General features: G+C 41.6%; 2 protein-coding genes across 3 annotated transcripts; both read left to right on the forward strand.

The window, feature by feature from the left end:
* Window positions 1-772: 772 nt before the first annotated feature.
* Window positions 773-13098, forward strand: rnf8 (ring finger protein 8, E3 ubiquitin protein ligase). Of its 2 annotated transcripts, none has more exons than XM_084082483.1 (9): window positions 773-1045; window positions 1190-1318; window positions 1406-1848; window positions 2479-2686; window positions 3681-3746; window positions 5107-5217; window positions 7474-7572; window positions 10801-11005; window positions 12319-13098. In XM_084082483.1, the coding sequence occupies exons 1-9, from the start codon at window positions 920-922 to the stop codon at window positions 12522-12524; spliced, it is 1593 nt and encodes a 530-aa protein (XP_083938609.1). In that variant the 5' UTR covers window positions 773-919; the 3' UTR covers window positions 12525-13098. The 2 variants fall into 2 exon arrangements, with proteins under 2 accessions (XP_083938609.1, XP_083938610.1); XM_084082484.1 differs by having other exon boundaries at window positions 10801-11012; window positions 12319-12450.
* A 3536-nt stretch (window positions 13099-16634) lies between these two features.
* On the forward strand, window positions 16635-20692 carry drc5 (dynein regulatory complex subunit 5). Its single transcript, XM_084082970.1, has 6 exons — window positions 16635-16683; window positions 16933-16957; window positions 17111-17272; window positions 17377-17945; window positions 18583-19032; window positions 20486-20692. The coding sequence occupies exons 3-6, from the start codon at window positions 17131-17133 to the stop codon at window positions 20654-20656; spliced, it is 1332 nt and encodes a 443-aa protein (XP_083939096.1). The 5' UTR covers window positions 16635-16683; window positions 16933-16957; window positions 17111-17130; the 3' UTR covers window positions 20657-20692.
* Window positions 20693-21258: the final 566 nt, after the last annotated feature.

Consider the following 21258-nt stretch of genomic DNA (forward strand, 5'->3'; position numbering starts at 1 on the left):
AGGGAAACGGTCTATGTGGCTGCCTGCGTTGTGTACTAATGAGCAGATATAGTAGGCGGGCTCTTGACCGGATCTGAGCACTGATGCGAGGTTATGGCGCGATTACTTTGTAAGTAAATTAGTTTACCCCCACCCTGTCTTACTGTCTATGTCGAATGTTGTGTGTATAAGTAATATTTAATGTCAAATACATTTATATAATACAACCCTTTGCATTTATGTTGGTCATTTGAATGTAAAATGTTAATTCTCCATTTGTAAAGAACCATACTTCTAGCGCCTCAACTGAGAAACTCAATCAATAGCGCCCAAACGACATTCTCGCGAGACAAACAGCATAACTAACAACCAGTGTTGCCATGTCAGCTTATTATAAGCGACTTTGGGCTTCTTCTGTAAAGTTGCTTGTAAACAATGGTAGTTGCGGGTTGCGGTGTTTGGGGCTTTTTTTCTAAAGTGTACTTGCTTATTTAGGTTTGCTTCAAATGTTTTAATTATTTTTTCAAATACTCAAATATGAAAATGAAAATGTTTAGTGCCCTATGGAGAATTTGTGTCGTTAGAATGTTTCAAATATATTCCACATTTTATTTAAAGAGTTTTTAAAAACAGTAGATCTACAAGCTGCTATTTGTGTTGATAGGCTATTTTCAAATCCGTTTATAAGCCACGTTTAAACTGCTCATGTTGCCTAAATTGCTTCTTTTGGGCTTGTTTTCCTAGACCTGGTTGCTTATTTCTCTCACAACATGTGGCAATACACTGCAAACAACATGGCAGTCGTTCTACCAAACATCAACCAGAGCGTATCATCACAACTTAGCTGAGCGTGTTTACTGTTAGCGTTAGCAGTATTAGCTGAAAACACTCTTTAACAATAAACAATTTCTCTAATAGTTAGTTATAGAATGAGGTAAAAATGGACGTCGTGGCGTCTAATTCCTCTGTGGCCGATGAGGATGAGAACTGTGAACGTGAAGAAGTGTGGTGTCTGAAACGAGTCGGAGGAGATTTTGATTGGCTTTGCTTGTTCGACAACACAGAGGTATCAATACCACAGCTTGCTTTCGTTAAATTAATGTTTATATTACTTTGCCGCGTATTTTGTTTTATAGTTCTTATAACTGTAAGGCATGGTTTAAGTGGTTAAGTGGCACCATTTATTTATTTGCTTTTTGTTATTGGACAGATAACTGTTGGACGTGGTCTGAATGTCACCTACCAACTTCTATCTCCAACCAACCCCCTGATGATCTCCAGACTGCACTGCGTTTTCAAACAGAGGGAAGATGGGCAATGGACAGTGACTGACCGGAAGGTATCTCATTTAGTGTTTGCTCAACTTAATAGCAGACCCTATCAAGTGCACCCATTAAATTAATGCAATGTTGCTTACTTTCCCCAGAGTCTTAATGGTGTTTGGGTGAATGGAAAGCGCATACCTGCTGAGAAACCACATCACCTACAGATTGGGGACACACTACAACTTGGTGTTCCAATAAATGACACCATCGACTATGAGTACATTCTTAGTTGTCTCCCAAAGAAAGACGTTACACCATACCTTGCAAAGGTATCCAGTGAGAATGCACCCTCCATACTCAAGAGGACTAAGAGAAAATTCAATAACATTATAGATGAAACTGAGCCTTCCACCTCATCTAAGCCCAAGCACTATCGACGCTCTACCCCAGACAATTCACCTGACCAGTCTTGCGTAGTAGTGGAAGACCAAGCGAGGGCCAGAACAAAACAACCAGAGGTCTCTTGCTCAAGCACACATGTTCACAGAGTAGATGTACGCTCGGAAGGCACGAGCGATCCTTGTGGTTTGGACAGTTTGCAGAGGTATATCAAACTTTCTAATTCTCTCATAAATATTGGACCTGGCAGTAGGGTTGCTTAACCCATTTAAACCTGAGGCCGATTCTAAAAACGCCTTCTAAATCCTGACCTAAGTTTTCTGAAAAACTTCAAATATTTATTCAAAAATTAACATTAACAACATTTGTAACTCAAATCTTTGCTTCTGGGGGTCCCTGGGGAAAAAAAAATCAGATGGGGGTCCGCGGCCAAATACATAATTTTGGGAGTCCTTGACATGCAAAAGTTTTAGAACCACTGATATATATATTTTGTTTCAGGGACCCTTCAGAAGCAAAGATTTGAGTAAAAATGTTTGCTTTTAAAAACATATATTGAAAGAATTGCATACATTTTCACGATTCAAAAAATAAATAGCAGATCTACAAGCTCATAGCACACAAGCTTGTAGATCTGCTATTTTTCAATAGCCAAATAAATCTTAAATGACAGATGCGTTCACGGTCTTAAAGAGTTAATTCATTGTAACCGCTGAAAGGCGGAGCCAAGCTTGCAAAATGTCACACGTATACATTTTATTGACCCTTTATTAATTTCCTCACACCTTATATCTTATATGGGCGTGTTAGTGGAACTCATAATGTCTGATTGTAGGTTCAGCAAGAACATCCTGATGCTGCGGGAGCAGGTCGGTGACACCCAGAAGCAGGTAGCATCACTGAAGGGAGAGCCACAGCAAGGTGACCCAGTCAGAGAGGAGCAGTTCAGGGTGCTGCAGAAGAAGTTACAGACACTCACAACCAAGATGCGCAAGATGGAGACGTTGGAGAGGTCGTTCAGTGAGACAACAAAACAGATGGAGGTGAGGCTTTATCTCCGTTCCTGTTGTTGTTTGTGTTACAAACATGCCACATTCAACTGGCCAAAACTATGCAACAGATTACCACGACCGGACATTCTACGACCGATTCTACGAGGCCCCCGTGTGTGTAATGAGGCTACGGCGATCACAGAAAATATTCCATGATTTGTTTTTTGTAAAATCACTCGAAAATCGCTGGCAGTGGCGTGGCAAACGATGTGTTATTTGTGGCAGTCAAAAAGTTAACTCTTTAACTGCCAGAGTTAAAACATTGTCTATAGCTACCCTTGCCAGCGATTTAGAGCGTTTTTACTAACCGTCTGATTTGAATCTCTTTACTTTTTTGCAGAATGTATGTCACACGCTTTGTACGCTATGTATGCTTAGAGTGATATCTGTTTAAAAAAAATCCTTTTGAATCCAGAACTGTCATCCAAGTAAATGGGGGAACGTTCTTTACAGAGTCTGAATGTGTGAATGGTCTTAAAGGAGGAGTTTACCCCAAAAATTACTTATTTTCTATCAATTACACACCCCATGAAGCCTTGATTTCATGGATTTATTTTTGTTTTTGTGGCATTCCTAAGACAATAATTTGATGACTGTGTGTATTTCCGGTAGGAGACACAAATAATCTACTTTGTGTCGATACATTAGCCGGTAGGAAACGGGAATCAAATTATTAGCTTAGGAATGCGACAAAAACAAAAATAATCCATGGATTCAAGGCTTCATAGGGTGTTCAATTGATAGAAAATAAGTCATTTTTTGGGTGAACTCCTTCTTTAATGGCTGTTGTTTATTCATCTGGATCCTTGTGGATTTGTGTCTTATATTTTGCCTTAAACATAAGAAAACAATGCACACGTAGCATTTCATTTCCACAGTGAAACCATTATAACCCATATCAGTGTGGCATGTTTTATATCCAGTAGACATTACATTTATATCCAGTAGACATTAAATGTACTTTAATTTGTATTTTTGTTCACAGGCAAAGGAGAAAACACAACAGGAAGAGGACGTTATGAAAAAAAAGCTAGAAGATGCCTTGCGGGAGGTAAACTGAAAATAGCATACATGTTGTACTGTGTTGATTTTCATCTTATTAGATAACTTAAACGTACAGAGTTGGTTGGTTCACCATGTCATTGCTGTGCATCCTAGCATATCTGCTTCAGTTGATGTAGATGACTGAAGTATTATCTTATACAGAGGCAAGATGTGCATAGTTGAGCTGTGGTTCATTGACAGATGACTTTGTCCTCAGTGTCCTTGAGACAAGATTTCAAATGCAATAGTCTCATATTTATACAATAAATAGTTAAGAAGGTATTTTTGGCAATGCGCTAATCAATAATTCACCTTGTTTTCTGTGACAATTGCAATGTTGTCAGATATTGAGTTAGTGATCTAATATATGACACTACACTAGAGCTCTTCACGAGTCACCCGATTCCGAAAATACCCGACAGGACCCAAGACCCGTACAGGTCGGATCCATATTTGATCAAAATCACTCGGTATCGGTTCTATTACCTCGGAACTCGGGTCTGTGTATCATTATGTGTCATACCCGAGTGGGTACGAGAAGACCCGTACTACTGTGTGACTGTGGGTGCGGCACGCTGCACTGACCAGGAGAGAAACGCAATGAAGTGCTGTTCAACTTGTGCGATGTTTTAGGCTGGTTTAGGATCAGATTACTGCAGCGCAACAAAAAAAAGTTGAGCTACGCAATGCATGCGTACCATACTGCAAGCCAGCCGCCAGGCTGATTTGAAAACACCAGCGTACAATCCTCTGACACTGTTGTCCTCAACGAGCTGAAAGCAAAGCTTTAATCATAAAATGGTCATTGGTCAATAGGTCTGCTATTATTTCATAAAGTCCACATTTATATACAAAGAAAACTTTTTGTCACACATTTGAAATGAATAGCCTACCATTCTGTGCATAGCCTATTTATGTATTTATGTTTGTATTTGTTTCATATGCGCCTTTTTTGAAGGGGTGACTGTGTCGGGGGGAAAAAACGAATCGGAACTAATTGGATCTCGGGAAAAAAATCACGGGTCCAATTAGGGGTCGGTTCCATAAGAAAAGAAAGAAAGTCGGAATCTGACCAAATGGTCACAGGTCCACTAGGGCTCGGTGCCGTTTATTTGAGAAAAATCCTGTAACTGCTAGAAATCTTACCAAATTTCAGGAGTCCATTTCGGTTAGGGTCAGTTTTTTTGGACCCGTGAAGAGCTCTAATCTACACCCAATAGTTTGTAATGTTTTAAATGCTATTTGAATTGTGCCAAATGTTGTATGTAACCTTTATGTAGAATCTGTGTACTGTACATACATACTGTGTGTCCATGTTTGGTTTGATCGTATTTGAAATCTTTTCCATCTGTTCGCAATGTCGATAGCAAAAGAAAGTGATGGAAGAGTTGGCCCTCTCTCGACAAGGCTTTGAGAAAGTTCTGCTGGCCAAAGACAAGGACCTCCTGGCCAAAGATAAGGAGCTACAAATGACAAAGGTATGCATCTGTAGTCTATATATTTATGGGGCCAGGCTTCCAGCATGGACCCATATTGTTATTGGCATTATTCCGTTTCTTCTTCTTCTGCCACTTTTGGCAGTTCTGGCTGAACCGTGCAGTCGCTTTTTATGAAACTCGGCCATATGATAGATGGTCATGAAAAACGATCAAGAAATAATTCTCACAATCTTTCGTCAAAAGGTGGCGCTATAGCACTCAATTGAAAAATGCCAACTTTGATCAGGTACAACTCATGCCCTGTTTCACCTACAGCCATGAAACTTCGATGCACACATGCGTCTCCTCATGCTGAACAACTTTCACACTCTGACTTTTGACCTCTGACCTTTAGATCTCCCGCCATTTTGAATTATATGAAAAACAGTTAAAACCTATCTCCTCCTGGGATTTTTGAGTAATCTGCACGAAACTTTTTACACATGAACTTTGGACCTATACCAAAAAACGTTTGCAAAATATCTTCCATAAGTGAAAAAATGAAGCTTTAATGAGCCAATGAATATTGCAGTTTTATGACAATTATTCATCTGCCCCTAACTCATACATGCAGACTTACCATTCTTTGAAACTTTGCAGAAATGTAAAGGGCCATTCCAAATATCACTGAAACCAATCTTACTCCAATTGGTCAAACGGGGGCGCTATAGCAATTTTTTGAAAATTGAAACTTTAAACAGGCAAAAGTCATGCCTCGTTTGGCCGACAGCCATTAGACCTGCTTACACATGTGCCTTGACTAATGAGGAACACATCTATCACGTTGACCAGTAAGCACCGCCCTTAGGTTGTCCGCAATCTTGAGCAGTTTGAAAAACACTTAAACCCAGGATTTTTCAGCTATTTGCGTGAAACTGTATGATCAGTGTGATCTCTTTTTTCAGAGGTTTGTCTCTTGGTCCAATAGCGTCCCGCTTAAGTGTATGTCTCACAACCTCAAGGTCACAGGTTCAAGCCTCACTTGGTGCAGACTTCATCTAAGTTGCATTTCACACAACATGACTATCAATGAATACATTTGCAATTGTTAAAGATAACATGAAATACTTAATTGAGTGTTTTTTACATACTTCATTGTGAAAATAGCTGATCTACAATCTCACAACTTTTCAGATAGCAATGAGAGTATGTTTTTTCAATGTATAACATACTTCATTGTGAAAATAGCCGATGTACAATCTGACAACTTTTAATGGTTTGTGAGCTTGTAGATCGGCTACTTTCACAGGGGCTTGGGTCATGACAGAAGGCAAGAGTTTGTGATCCTCAACAGACGATATCAGCCTGGACAAAGCTATAGCACTATAGGTAGTGTTGCAGCTACCTAAGAGTGCCTCATGATCGCAAGGTTGCCGGTTCAAGCCTCACTTGATGCAGACTCATTTAAGTTGAATTGCAAAAAACATGACTCAATCTATTCCGTTTCCATGGCTCTCTCTCTCTCTTCAATCTATTCCGTTTCTATCTTCAATCTATTCCGTTTCCATGGCTCTCTCTCTCTCTTCAATCTATTCCGTTTCTATCTTCAAATGTATTCCGTTTCAATGTCTCTGTCTCTTCAATCTATTCCGTTTCTATCTTCAATCGATTCCGTTTCCATGTTTCTGTCTCTTCAATCTATTCTCTCTCTCTCTCTCTCTCTCTCTCTCTCTCTCTCTCTCTCTCTCTCTCTCTCTCTCTCTCTCTCTCTCTCTCTCTCTCTCTCTCTCTCTCTCTCTGAGGGTCGGCCATAGCTGAGTGGTTAGTGAGCCCGCCTAGGGAGCCAGAGGCTCTGGTTGACCCAGGTACGATTCCAGGCCAGGTCAGCAAATGTGTCGATGAAACGAAATTTGTCCCTGAGCAAGACTCTTAACCCCTAATTGCTCACAGGCCCTCATTGGAAACAAGACCGCAAGGACTTTCATGAACTGACCTGTTAAAGGAATTATCATTTCTCTTTCTCTCTCCTGGCCCCATATTATCGCTGCTTGCAGCTATATTTTGTTTTTGTTCTCCAAATTGTGTAGTTTACCCTCAGCGGCCTATTTTTGAAATACTAAAATAAGGAAAGTCCCGAGATAAGCGTTCTCTGACAGTAGTTTAAGGAATCAAGGACGGGTGAAGACTCGGAGCTAACAGTCTTAAGAAACCACCCACACCCGCAGGAGAAGTATTTGCCGCTGCAGCAGTCCGACAAACGGCCACGTTTCGGCTCCTCAGGCCTTCATCAGCGTTATATTTGATCTTTTCCCACAGGAGAGAGCACAAGCTCAGAAAGAGGAAGTAGCAACCCAAGTGACGGAGGTCCTGGAGAATGAACTTCAATGCATCATTTGCTCAGAGCTCTTCGTGGAGGTAAAACAGTATTTTTTGTTTTGTTTTTGCAGTTTCACACAGATAATCATAATTCCGTAACATCCATTCCATCAAAAACAAACAAAAAGGACCTTGAAATACAGTAAGTAAGAAATGATGACTTGATAAAAGAAGCAAAGGAACCAGCACTGAAATCAAATTCCAAGATACAGTATTACAAGTGTCCATTTCTGTACAAAAACGTCCATTTATGTAAAACAGTAATTTGTCACATTTATTCATCCTTTCCAAGCACAGATCTTTTGACCATAGAAATACAACGTTGTACCTCGTCAACCTTAATCGGCAGATATGCAAAAAATATGTTCAGATAAACATAATTATAATGTATTATCTTAATATTATACAACAGGTTCCGACCAAGCAATTGAAATAGGCTCTCTACCCATGCTCAAAAGAGCATGACAGCTAGCAGTTCTGAAATGAAACTAAGGAAGCGGGCCTTAACTCATTTCAGTTCGTCCCTATTGGTGGTCTGAGTCCACTTACCAAATTTGTACTTGGTAGCATGCTGCTAACTGGAATGATGGCTGTTTAAAGCCCAGCCAATGGGCAGACAGAGGGGGCGGGGCTTAAGTAATGACAGTTAGTCCCTATTGCTGGCTTTAGTCCATGTACAAAATTTGTACTCCATAGCATGCTGCGAACTTGAGTTATGGCTGTTTGAAGGCCAGCCAATGGGAAGACAGAGGGGGCGGGGCTTCAGCAATTCATGCTCGTCCCTATTGGTGGTCTAAGTCCACATACCAAATGTGGACTTGGTGGCATGCTGCAAACTGGAGTTATAGCTGTTTAAAATCCCGTGCTCATCCCATGCTCATACGGGCGCTGGGGGTCCCTGGACCCCTCTTTGATAACTTCATCAATTCATGCTCGTGCCTATTGGTGGTCTAAGTCCACATACCAAATGTGGACTTGGTGGCATGCTGCAAACTGTAGTTATAGCTGTTTAAAATCCTGTGCTCATCCCGTGCTCATACGGGCGCTGGGGGTCCCTGGACCCCTCTTTGATAACTTCATCAATTCATGCTCGTGCCTATTGGTGGTCTAAGTCCACATACCAAATGTGGACTTGGTGGCATGCTGCAAACTGGAGTTATAGCTGTTTAAAATCCCGTGCTCATCCCGTGCTCATACGGGCGCTGGGGGTCCCTGGACCCCTCTTTGATAACGTCATCAATTCATGCTCGTCCCTATTGGTGGTCTAAGTCCACATACCAAATTTGGACTTGGTGGCATGCTGCAAACTGAAGTTATAGCTGTTTGCTTCTTTGCCGTGCTCATCCCGTGCTCACACGGACGGACCCACGGACACGCAGACAGAGTCAAACGTAGAGCGGTTGGCACCGCTAAAAATCAGCTGTGCTGATCAGATAGGAGTCTCGGCAGAGCAGAGCCGGCTAAGTGGCTAGGCTAGCAGTTTGCATGGGAAGTTTGCAGACATAGTAGCTAAGTCTGGCATTAATCTGAGTTCCCAGAAGTTTTCGCCAGCTCTGGCGAGGAACTTCTGGGCCAAAACCCCTGTATTTGTGGGCGGGATGTAAGTTACACTCAGAATCTGAGCGGACACGCCTCTTACCGGTCTAGAGTCTGTGCAACTCGTCTAAAAAGTCCGACGAGAGGCAAACAGCAGTACACAACAATGGCCGGGGCAATTTCTCAAGGGGAAATTGCTTCCCGTCGATCCTACTTAGATGCAACACCCACTGCATGTGGATCCCGCCCCCTTTTCTTCATTGGCTGTTGATTTGAATCACAACGCAGTGGCCGCGCCCCTGCTGACCAAGCTCCGACGCAATAGATACACACGGAGATAGACGGGAACGCTCAGGAACGCCCATTCGATTTTGTCCCGGGGGAAAACAGAACGATCTGCCTCATAGAGTTACATCATACACGATCGTTTGGATCACTTTCAGAGCTATTTTATGGACGATAGAGACATTGTCAGCCAAGAAAAATCCATCAGAAGGACAGCTGGAACACAATCGTCCACTCGCCCTCGGAAAAGTTGACTTATTATTAAGATATATGTGACTAAAAAGACCAAACATTGACGATCTATGAGCTCACAGCGCATCGAGGCAACAAGGTTCTGTGCCTGTGATCTGGCAAGCCATGACGCCTGCTTTTAGATCAGTATACTTTTACAGCATATGAGTTTGAAAACCCCACATCCCTCCGTCTATACCAGCTGGGGGAAATCTGTGTTTTCCCCCGAGTGCAACTCCGCCCCCTAGGTACTGATGACACTACGCCGTGTGGATGTATGCCTCCCAGACTAGTCTGGCATTAATAAAAACTTAGTTACAACAATGAGATTGAGCTAACAGTTTAGTTTTGTTTCTCTGTGTGTTCAGTTTGGGAAAAGTTGTCTAGTACACGGCCATCTCAATGTTGGGTCTGCACTGGCTGAGTAAACACTAACAGAGTCTCTTGTCGACCCCATGTATTTCCAGGATAACAGAGATAACACTCGCAGAAAGGTTGTTTTGAGAGCGAAATGCCCCACTATGAATATATTTTTGTATGTTTTATTTTGATGGCAACTGTTGTACAGTATAATCGCAATATTACACTTCATGGTGGCTTTAATGTGATTATTGGCACATAAGTGTCAAGTGATGCTTGTGGAACTCGGCTTCACCTCGTTCCTGACTGCATCACTGTGTCGTGGAATTCTGGATCAATAAGCAATCGATAAGGCACATTGGAGTCGAGACAATATAGTCTAGGTGGTGGTTATGCTTTATGTACATGATGTCATGGTCAGAGGTACATTAACACTCATGTCAGTGGTACGGTAGTTCTGCCTCGAGCACAGGGCAGAGATCATAGTTATACTGTAGCTGCTTCAAGGACAACTGAACCATAACAAGACAGGCTGTACCAAAACAATAGCTATTCGGCTTAGTGGAGACATTTAGGCTCTTACAAGCTGTCAAATATCATAATGTATTGTAGAAGTATTATATGTGATGGTAACATATATAAAGGTTAGATATAAGCAGCCATATACTTTCTTCCTCAACTGTCTTGCCAATAATCACGGCAAATCACACCCTCTTATGTAATATTGCTTAATTATGCTCCTACAGAAACTGTCCTTGCTTTTTGGCACTCCTGAAGACTGTCACCCCTATTATCACAAACACTTCCTTTGTACTGGCAATGATGTGTTTTTGTCTTGACTTCCCTGCCTTGTAGGCTGTCAACCTGAACTGCGCTCATAGCTTTTGCATGCACTGCATCAGGGAGTGGCGTAAAAAGAAAAATGAGTGCCCCATCTGCCGACGAGAAATCCAGTCTCAGACCCGCTGCCTGGCGCTTGACAACTGCATCGAACGCATGGTGGAAAACCTCAGCCCTGAAATGAAAGAGAGGCGCCAGACCTTGGTCGCAGAGAGGAAAGGTAAGAGGTGCGTCAATTTTAGATTAATTTGTACCCTAGAAAATGGCTTCCAATTTGAGGATCGTTGGTTCAAATCCCCAAATTGGCCTACAGTATATGATGTGGATAAATGGAAACGTAATCTTCAAAGTGTTTTATTGTCATTGTTATATATGTCACTGTCATACGATATATCATTGTCATGCAATACAGCAGGTCCCAGCCATGCTGGAAGTGAAGCCGAAGACGTGGCCGAGACTCAGTCTGAGCTCACCTTAACAGTGCTGAATACATGCTGAGCAAAACTGAATTCCATCACTGGATAGATACATTTAAAAAAAAAACACATACAAATTTAAAATAAAAAGGACAGGGAAATGGGAGTTGCACACTGCAGGGAGAATGCACAGTATGGTACATTTGTTGTGTCCTGAGTAACTTGATTTCTCACCTGAATAGTCAGTATCCAGAGCTATGGCTTGCCAGGCATATTACTGGGTTGTGTGTCATACAACTCTGGATATGTCTCTATTTCTCCTCGTCTTGATTCGACAACAGGTTGGGAATCTGCTACGGGGTAGAAGAAGAGTTGCCATCACCACGGATAGTCGGATACCCAGATGCATATAAATAATCTTTGTTGACACCTGGAAATAGAACAGTGGGGCGGCATATCGACGGGCGGGCGCAGCAGGTGTCTAGCGCCGTTGGTGTGGGGGTTGTACATAAAAAAATAATGGGGTGGCTGGTTTGTGTTTCAAAAATGAAATAATAATGACATTAATAAGAATGTTTTTTTTATTTGGAGGACAAGGGAATATTTTCATTTCTCGATGGTCTATTATACCTACGTGTCAGTGTTTTTTATTGTGTGGCGTTGTTGGAGGCAAAGATGTCTAGACTCGAGGGTCTGTCTGTGAGTCTTGAGTATCTTTGTCTGGGTGTAATTCGTGAACTGGTCTGATCAGTGACACATTTCTTGTGCACATTAGGTAGGTCAGTAGGCCAATTACTTTTTCTTACATATGTTTTATATATTTCTTTTAATATTTAACATGAATTTGTAATGGTTGACCGTGGTCGAATCACACTGAAACCGTGCCCAAATATGGAATCACATATCATATAGATGACTGATGTCATAATAGATTGGCCACATGAAAGCCGAGATCCACATGAAGCCATGCCGTTATTAGACCCCATTTGTTTTTTGTTTTTAATTCATGCGAGGGACTTTTCACTTCACATTTGAGAGGAAATGATGGTGTCTTGGGGCGCAGGATGTTACACTTATATAATGAAATATATACATTCTCCTTTTCTTTGTTTGCCAGCCGCTGAACCATTGGTGATCCCTGATGAGGACAGTACCCACAGCAATAGCATGAGCATCAGCAGTTTGAACGACAGTGATAACGAGAGTGTGTTGTCTTTGAACAGTAGCAGCAACTCTGTCATCTCCGTGGACTCTGAAAGCCGCGGATTCCTGGACTCGTTCAGCAGTAGTTTTACTGACGAAGATGATGTCATTGAAGATTAGCCCCCTTTTGTCACCCTTGGGATGGCTCTCAATGACTGGACTGTCTGTAAAGTTGGAAGTCTTTGCCTCTTTGTTGAGGTCCAATGGCCAAATTTAGTATGAGGTCCATTATTGAAATTATTTTGTTTTCTTTATTTTTCTTTCTTCTCAATTGCCTGTCTTGTTCACGTTTAGTCTCGCGAGCCAGACTGTTGCCTCCCACAATTTTCAAACGCTTCCGTCATACAGTCTGGAGCACGGAAGCTCTGGAAATTATGCAGCGATATCGTTTGGTCTTTACAGTCTTGCAAATTTAAATATAAATCTAAATAATCAAAGGATATGTAACTTGCTGCTTAGCAGAAATTGAAATAAGAAATTGAAATTTAAAGATATTTTACAATATATTTTCGTGAACGGGATTGACGAGCAGATGACGGCTTCCTTTCTCGGCTTTCGGGATGTGTGTTTCCAGACGATACAGTATAGCATTAGGAGATTGTGGAATAGTTCTCTGGCTACGCGAGACTAGTTCACGTTCAACAAATGAATAACAATAAAGTCTAGTCTGTCACTTTCTGAGGTCAGTCCTTGCCATTGCATGTATGTTTTTTGGAACCGACAACCTGCCTCTTTTGTCATAGGGAAAACAACAGTGCATGAAACATTATGAAATCATTACAAACTTAGAAAAATGTGCTCCTCGGAGCACATTTTCTCCACCAGGGCAGGTAGCTTATTGTGGGCCAGCACACGTTTACTCTGGCAGTCCTGAGAATCATTCTGGCAACCTACCATAATTAACCTAAGATGACACATTGGACCTCTTAAATTGGCTGTGTGACAAATTAACTAGGTGATGGCATTACAGCTATGTACAATGTTTCTGGATTACAATGTTGTAGTATATAATCCAAACACAAGATGGCGCCAATCAAACAACAGCACATAATGTGCATGAGGTAATAATTGCTCTGTTTTTTCATGGATATTTTTGTTGTGTTGGGTTTTGTTTCATATATAGTACTGGTTCTGTTTAGTCAACATCGTACATATATTAATATGAGATGTAATCTGCAAGGGAATATCCACTTGTCAAAGGCTTTTCTTGTCACTTTTAGATTATATCACTACTGTACTTTTTGGTGATTTCTAATCCTAGATTTGTGACAGTTTATCTAGGATAGTGGTATTCAGAGCTGAACTGCATGTTTAAAGTGGGCAAAATGCTAAATATCCATTCTGGGGAGCTAAAGTCACAAATTATGTTTCACATTTCTCATGTAGAAAAGCAGAAGCTCAGCCTATGACCACCACATCTTGCTGCTTTGTGGGTAAAGTGTCAACAGCTTCACACATTTTCAACAGTGCATAAGGCAAGCAATCTCTTTGGAGTAGGTGTCACTCATCTCTCAGTTGACATCTTAGAATGGAACTCATCAGTTACTACCTCTGTCTTTCCTTTGGTAATTTCATACGGTCGGTGTTGTTGCCTAGCAACTAATGCAACAGCCCCTTGTGCTATGAAAACAAATAGAAGTGTGATAGCACCTTTCCCAACCATGAGGCAAAAAGTAATGCCAGTAATGCTCTCTGTTGGCACTTGATTTCCCTGTACATTGTTCTGCAGGGCCTCTTCCAAGCTTCTGAGGATTTTAACTCTTGTCATAAATCAGGGTGGCATGTATTCAATTTCCCAATACCAAATCTCTTATCGGTATGAAACAGCCGAGCGCTTTGTGAGATATATGAGCCAATATCCCACTGTGCTGTATGGCATAAATAGAGGGAGAAGTTAGCAGTCAGAATGACATCAGCAGGTCTGGTAATTTGGTGGCATTGCATTACTGCTCTGAATTGTCTTTCACATGCCTTCTGGTCATTTGAACCTTTTTTTTTCTTTTACAGTTTTGTATTTATGTAAATGAAGCATTGTATTGGTTCTAGAATTTGCAGTGGTATTCAAACCCAATTATGCTGGTCTTCAGAGTAATGGCTATTATTCAACTGCAGCTATAGAGAACTGTTTGTCATTCAACAAATTGAACAGACAGGATTTATCAGGCTGACCATTACATTTCCAAGATGTAGGCTGGAGTGTGGAGCAGAATGCAAGGCACACATAGTGCGCTTGATGCCTGTGCTCTGGGTGGCTGATGTTATCAGCCACCCAGAGCTTGAGCTCAAAGGAGACGTGTCTCTATCACAGTGGTTCTCAAAGTGGGGTCTGGGCACCCACTGAAGTCCTTGAGGGGGTTCCCCTGCAAAACTAGTTAACATGGCATCAAAATCCAATTATATTTTTACTGTTCAAAAATAGCTGATCTACAACCTCACGTGTTGCACTGCGATGTGTTCTGAGCGTTCTGAAAATCGTTAACAACACATCTCTTTTGGAGGTCCCTAACTCCCTGGCACAAACTCTTAAGATGGGGGTCCGCTACCATATATGTATCAATGTGGGGGTCCTTGACATGAAAATGTTTGAGAACTGCTGGTCTATCAGGCTGCGTTACATGAGGATGATGGTGACGGACTGTGTCCGGCCTACAGTAGAGCCTCCTTCCCTCATCCATTCCTCTGACTTTGGGCATGTCCTCCTTGATGTGCCATAATGTCAGTAGTATTGTACTTGAGTAAATGTACTTAGTTACTTTCCACCACTGCCCAGTCCCTCTCCCTCTGTTTCTCTTGTTCTTCCCTGACTCCCTAATACATAAGCTATCATGTGACCATACATGTCCAACTAAGTTCATATGAAGTGCTGCACGATTTGTTACATAATTAATGAAAGATCCAGTACAAACCCAATTGTATTACTGTCTTACGCCACGACTTCAGAGCCAAAATAACTGGTAATTCTATCTTTTCAGATTAACGCATTTTATCCTTCCAAGTGAGAGATGCACCTCTGCTCCTGTTAAGGGTCAGTGTAGAGTTTGAGCAAAACGCGAAGGAAAATAAAAGCCTGGAGATCGAGGCTAGTGTAGAGTGACTGACCAAGCTGACATGTCACCTACTGTATGCATGAACTATAGCGTTGCAGAAACAAGCTCACTCAGTGACGCATACCTGCAATACCAACTGCAGAATGCAGTGGTAGGTGCAGTGTCATCATTAGGATTGCCAAAAATGCCCCCCACCCAAACACCGGCCTATAGCACACACACCACATCCATATAAAACAATAGCTGTCCTGCTGTAGCTGATAACAGAGTTCAGACACAGTGCCATTAGTTGCAGGATTTAGAGCATCTTTTTGTGTTTTTTATTTCTTTCATTGCTAGAAACCAAGGATGTCGGTGCATGATAAATCAATAGATTCTTTATCGATATTTGCTATTTTGAATGGCAACTTCTGAATGTAGTATTACGTTTCATTTGCATATTCCATATTTGCATATTATTTCCATATAAAACCATGGCTGTAGCCTTGCATGGAGCTACTGCTTATTCTTTCAGATGGATGGTTTCCAAGAAAATGTTAGCCTGTAGGCCTGGCCCATCTGCCAGCTTGTTGACCGCAAATGTTCTTCACAGCACGATCAAGCTTGACCACACTGCACCATACCCAACTCACAATACATTTACTAGTATATTGATAATAAATCAAATGTAATGGCATGAAATAATGGTTCTCTATGACGTACGTCGGTTGAGGACACAGCCACGGTCAAGAGTGGAAGGGAAATCCCTTAAAATATAGGCTAGAAAAATATGAAACACAACAATGACACATTCATATGTCTGATAATTAAATGTAAGTGTGAAATCAATTAATATGCTCACCAAATTGATAGGCAGATCATACGCACAGTATTGCTTCCCTCAACAAATATAAAAATGTTGGCTGCAAATGTGTTACATTGTCACTGGAAATATTCCAACATCAAAAAACACATTCAGACTTTAAGCAGTGGTGGAAGAAGCACTCAGTTTGCTTAAGTAAAAGTGGCAATACGACAATATAGAAATAATCTATTAAAAGGCCTGTATTCAAAATGTTACTCAAGTACGGAACTTGAGTAAATGTACTTTGTGTCTTTAACCATGTGCTGCTAGGTGTTGAGGGGGTGGGACTACATGGCTGCCACTGAAACATTGTGGAGTGTCTGTTACCAAGGAGATGGACTCGTGGCCTACAGTTACAATACAAGCACAAAGCAGGAGATCACTGAAGGTAAAGCACGGCACTCCTCGACATTTAACAATGACATAGCTTTGTGTAAACTGACTAGAGATGATTTTAATAGTTCACTTTATGAAAATTGTTGCATTTGTAATTTGTTCAAGGCGAGCAGCATAGATGTTGGATGCACTGAATATTTCGGCTAAACATGTTAATGTGAGTGTCTGGAACACCCAGGGCTGTTGCATGCCCTAAATGTTGATTGCTCAAATTTCTGTTACTTGTACTATACGTTTTCAGAAGGAAAACACACATAGCACCAGAAGTAAGCGTGTGAATGTTGTTATATTCAATTTATTATACTCAAGTTCATTTATTATGTCTGTGTAAATTCAGCTCAGAAATTCAACATTTTATTTCATGAAGACGGGAAATTAGGTGGCAGAAAATCCTCATTTGCTCTAGTTTTTGTCTTCAGAAGAATCCATGAACTGAACAATGTCGAAGTCTCCTTCTCTGGCAGACCTCAATCTCCACAGGAGGATGAGGAGGATCATTGCTGAAGATCCACAGTGGTCCCTCGTTGTAGTGCCTCTTTTAACAAATCTCTGCCTGCAGCAAATTGTGAGAAATTTTGAAGGTATGCTTTTAATTCCAGTAGCATCATTATACACCCACCAATTATGTTACAAAACAAAGATTTTGTTGGATTTCAATGTGTTTTAATGCAAACTTTTATTACAGAAACGCCAATAGTTGAAGAACTTCTGCCTGGCCATAAAGACTATGTGCTGGAGAACTTATCTCCTGCTCTGCCCCTGAATGTGACAGCCAACCTCATAAGTGATGAAGGCTACTGGCAGCGATGCTGCAAGGAGCGCTGGGACGTGTGTGATATCTCTCGATATGACCACAGCTGGAAACAAATGTTCTTTGAGAGACACCTAGAGAAGATTATTGAGCTCTTTATCCCAGGCGTGACAGACCCAAAGACGGTCCTTGACATGGTCCCTCTTTGCATGAACTATGTAAAAAGGCTGGACATTTCCCAGCTGCTTCCACCTATTAAAGAGCCCCAGAAGACAGAAGAAGAGGAGGCCTCAGACTCTGCCAGTGACGGCGGCTCAGATGGGCCATCTGTCGACCACTTTGACTTTGGCATCTTGCTGGACAAGCTGACCAACCTGGAGGAGCTGCATTTGGTGTACAAGGTCAAAAATTGTGGCATGAACTTTGAGTGGAATATGTTTGAGATCACCATGCAAGACTGTGAGTCTCTGGCCAAGGCCCTGAAGTCCTGTAAGACTTTGAAGGTGAATAGCATATCCTCCTCAATGTTTGATGCCACTCTGTCCTGAGATTGGTTGTCCAAATCCTGTTTTCAGTTTTATTTGAATGTTATCCTATGGATAGGCACAATTTACAATTATTGTTACCGTTGCCAAGGTTTTCGCCCCATCTGTCTGTCTGTCTGTCTGTCTGTCTGTCTGTCTGCCTGCCTGCCTGCCTGCCTGCCTGCCTGCCTGCCTGCCTGCTGATTGTCCAAAAGGAGGCATGGCCTGTCACAAAAATGCACATAACTTCTTAACAGATTAACATTTCAACAGTACTTTTTGAAAAAAGGTTTATCATGGGCCCATGAAGAACTGATCAACTGGTCATACTGTTTTGTTGTTACCCCATATGAATGATTAATGCATCATGCAGTTATATTGGGGACGTGGCACCAGAAGCACTATACCATCTGCCTCCTTCAACAACAAAATAATCCATAGAGTGTTGTCTTTGTTAGTCGTCTTATAATTATTTGTCGTCTTATATTATTAAATAGGCATGTGTTTAACTCAAGGAGATAAACTTAGCATCGAATTCAAAGAGATGCTTTGTACTCTACAACATTTTGCTAATAGCTATCTGGTACAAAGCATAAATACTATACTATTCCCATAGGTTCTGAGGCTCCACCAAAGCAAGGTGGGGGATAAAAAATGCAGACTGCTAGTGAGCTACCTCCTGGACCACCCCTCCCTGAGGGAGCTTGACTTCTCCCACAACCTGATAGGGGACAAGGGAGCCAGAGCCATCGGCAAGCTACTAAACAGGAGTCAACTGGAGACACTGAACATGTGTAACAACAATATCGGGAGCCCTGGAGCCCAAGCTATCGGCTACACCCTGTCCAAGAACTGTACCCTGCACTCCCTCAACCTGTGCCTGAACCGCCTGGGAGACGAGGGGGGCCAGGCTATCGGTCAGGCCCTGCTGAAGAACAGCACTCTGCTCCACTTGCATCTGAGAGGCAACGAGATGACGGAGCCCACCGCCTCTGTCTTCTCTCAAGTCCTGTTTCAGAACAACAGCCTCAAGAGCATCGACCTCTCCTGCAACAGACTGGGCATTGTAAGTTCATGCATGCACAATTTCTGGTCTCCAAACTGTGGAAAGGGAAATATGGCAAAGACTAGTGGTTTTCCTTTAGAAATGATTGTGTACAGTAACTATAATAATAGCATGGCTATTGAATGCAGCTTAATGTGAAATGTTGCTGAATAACAATTTTGCCCATAAATATTCCACTACAATATCATGCAAATCTCAGCTTCAACTCCCACAAACAAGTGGAACTTCTTCCCAGTTTAACTGATTATGTTTAGACTTAGAGGTTCCATTTCAACTAGATTTGAAACACAGTACCATGGGTCTTGATCAATCTCTCTCAAAGTACTATTAAAAAACACACTTCAGGATATGTTGTTGCACTAATGATGATCCCTACACACACTCCGGAAAGAGCCTCTGTCATATATATGTGTGTGTGTGTGTGTGTGTGTGTGTGTGTGTGTGTGTGTGTGTGTGTGTGTGTGTGTGTGTGTGTGTGTGTGTGTGTGTGTATATATATATATATATATATATATATATATATACACACACACACATACACACACACACCGTTTTGGTATTGAATACCAAAGCGCTCACCCCAAAACACAGTCGCCCGGGTATTCCTAAACGTAACCTCAGTAAAACGGTACCAAAACCTAACCTTATTCCTAAACTTAACCACACTAAAGCTATGCCTAACCCTAAAGTTATTTCTAACCTTATCCTCAGTAAAACAAATACAAGAATACAAGAACCGCTGGTCCGTGGAAAAAATGGGGGCGTGTGTGTTTTGGGGCGAGTCTTCCGGTTACCGTTAAATTAACACTCCTAGTGCAGGCCAGAAAAAGAGACAGTGCATTTCTCTAGCATCTGTTCAGTATAGTAGAGCAAAGTGAGCAAATAAGCTGAGAAGCACAAGGATGTCTCAATAATTCATAGATGTGTTGAAAACATGCAGTAATGGAAAGTTGAGTAGGTGTTTTGTTTTTCCCATGGGAGACAAATATGAATGTCCCCCATCTAACGGTCACTGCGCATCAAGATTGTTCAGGTTGTACACAGGACTGTGAGTGAGTAGATGGTCACTGCAGAGGATCGAAAATCAGCCACGTTGCAGAAACGCCACATGCGGTAGCATCAATATCCTCGACCTTGGTGTACTCTTCACTGAAATAGAAATGCGTGTCTCACTACAATAAAACACTGTCCACGGTCTAGAAAGTGGACAGAACATAGGTTAGTACTTTGTTGTGCAGCAATAGCATCTGATGGGGAGTGTGGATGGTGGGGTATCAAGACCCTGAGACCCCTTTGGCACTTACTTTCACTGTATCAAATGTGAACATGAGTCATCTCCAAACAACTTAGTGTGTTTTTCTCTCTCTCTCTCTCTCTCTCTCTCTCTCTCTCTCTCTCTCTCTCTCTCTCTCTCTCTCTCTCTCTCTCTCTCTCCCTCTCTCTGTGTGTGTAGGATGGAGGTAAAGCTCTTGAAGAAGGAATATCTCACAACACCGGCATCATAGAATGTGACATCCGTCTCACAGAGGTGTGTCAGGAAAGTGAACACAGCATCCGCCAGGTGGTTCGGAACAACCAGGATAGAGTGCGCATGAGACGGGCACAGGACGACCACACAAAGTAGATTTAGACTAATCAGACTAATGAACATGGTATGCAATGCAAGACCCGTCATTGCACCTATAGTAGCATCACTGATCCCTGTCGCACTGGTGGAAAAAGTACTCAAATTCTTTACTTAAGTAAAAGTACCAATACTGCAATATAAAAATACTCCGTTACAAGTAAAAGTCCAGAATTAAAAATGTACTTGAGTAAAAGTACAAAAGTATTGGCATCAAAATGTACTTAAAGTACCAAAAGTAAAAGTACTAAATATTTGAAAATAGCCGATCTACAAGCTCACAACGCGTCGCATCATTTCCACCACACTATGTGAAAATAGAGAACACATTCATGATATGTTTCCTATAGCCTTATCTATTACAGTCGTTCTTCAAGTGGGGTCCCCCAGGGACCCCCAGAGTTCCTTGAGGAGGTTCCCAGCCAAATTGGTTTACAATGTAGTCAGTGCAATTAATTGTATCTGGTAACAATTGTCATGACACAGTTTATGACTGATTTCACAGTTTATTGAGTTTATTGAATCTTTTTTCAACTTACAATACACAAATTTGGTTTGCTGTCATTTCCAGTTGTACTGTATTATGCGACATCAAGGCAACA

This window comes from Gymnoscopelus microlampas (assembly GCF_963454915.1).
Source record: "Gymnoscopelus microlampas genome assembly, chromosome: 16".
NCBI lineage: Eukaryota > Metazoa > Chordata > Actinopteri > Myctophiformes > Myctophidae > Gymnoscopelus > Gymnoscopelus microlampas.

Coding starts and splice junctions, on each gene's coding strand:
- rnf8 (XM_084082483.1), top strand. CDS start 920: ATGGACGTCGTGGCGTCTAATTCCTCTGTGGCCGATGAGGATGAGAAC. Junction 1,319..1,405: donor GGACAGTGACTGACCGGAAG/GTATCTCATTTA, acceptor TACTTTCCCCAG/AGTCTTAATGGTGTTTGGGT. Junction 7,573..10,800: donor GCTCAGAGCTCTTCGTGGAG/GTAAAACAGTAT, acceptor CCTGCCTTGTAG/GCTGTCAACCTGAACTGCGC.
- drc5 (XM_084082970.1), top strand. CDS start 17,131: ATGTCGAAGTCTCCTTCTCTGGCAGACCTCAATCTCCACAGGAGGATG. Junction 17,273..17,376: donor AATTGTGAGAAATTTTGAAG/GTATGCTTTTAA, acceptor CTTTTATTACAG/AAACGCCAATAGTTGAAGAA. Junction 17,946..18,582: donor AGTCCTGTAAGACTTTGAAG/GTGAATAGCATA, acceptor CTATTCCCATAG/GTTCTGAGGCTCCACCAAAG.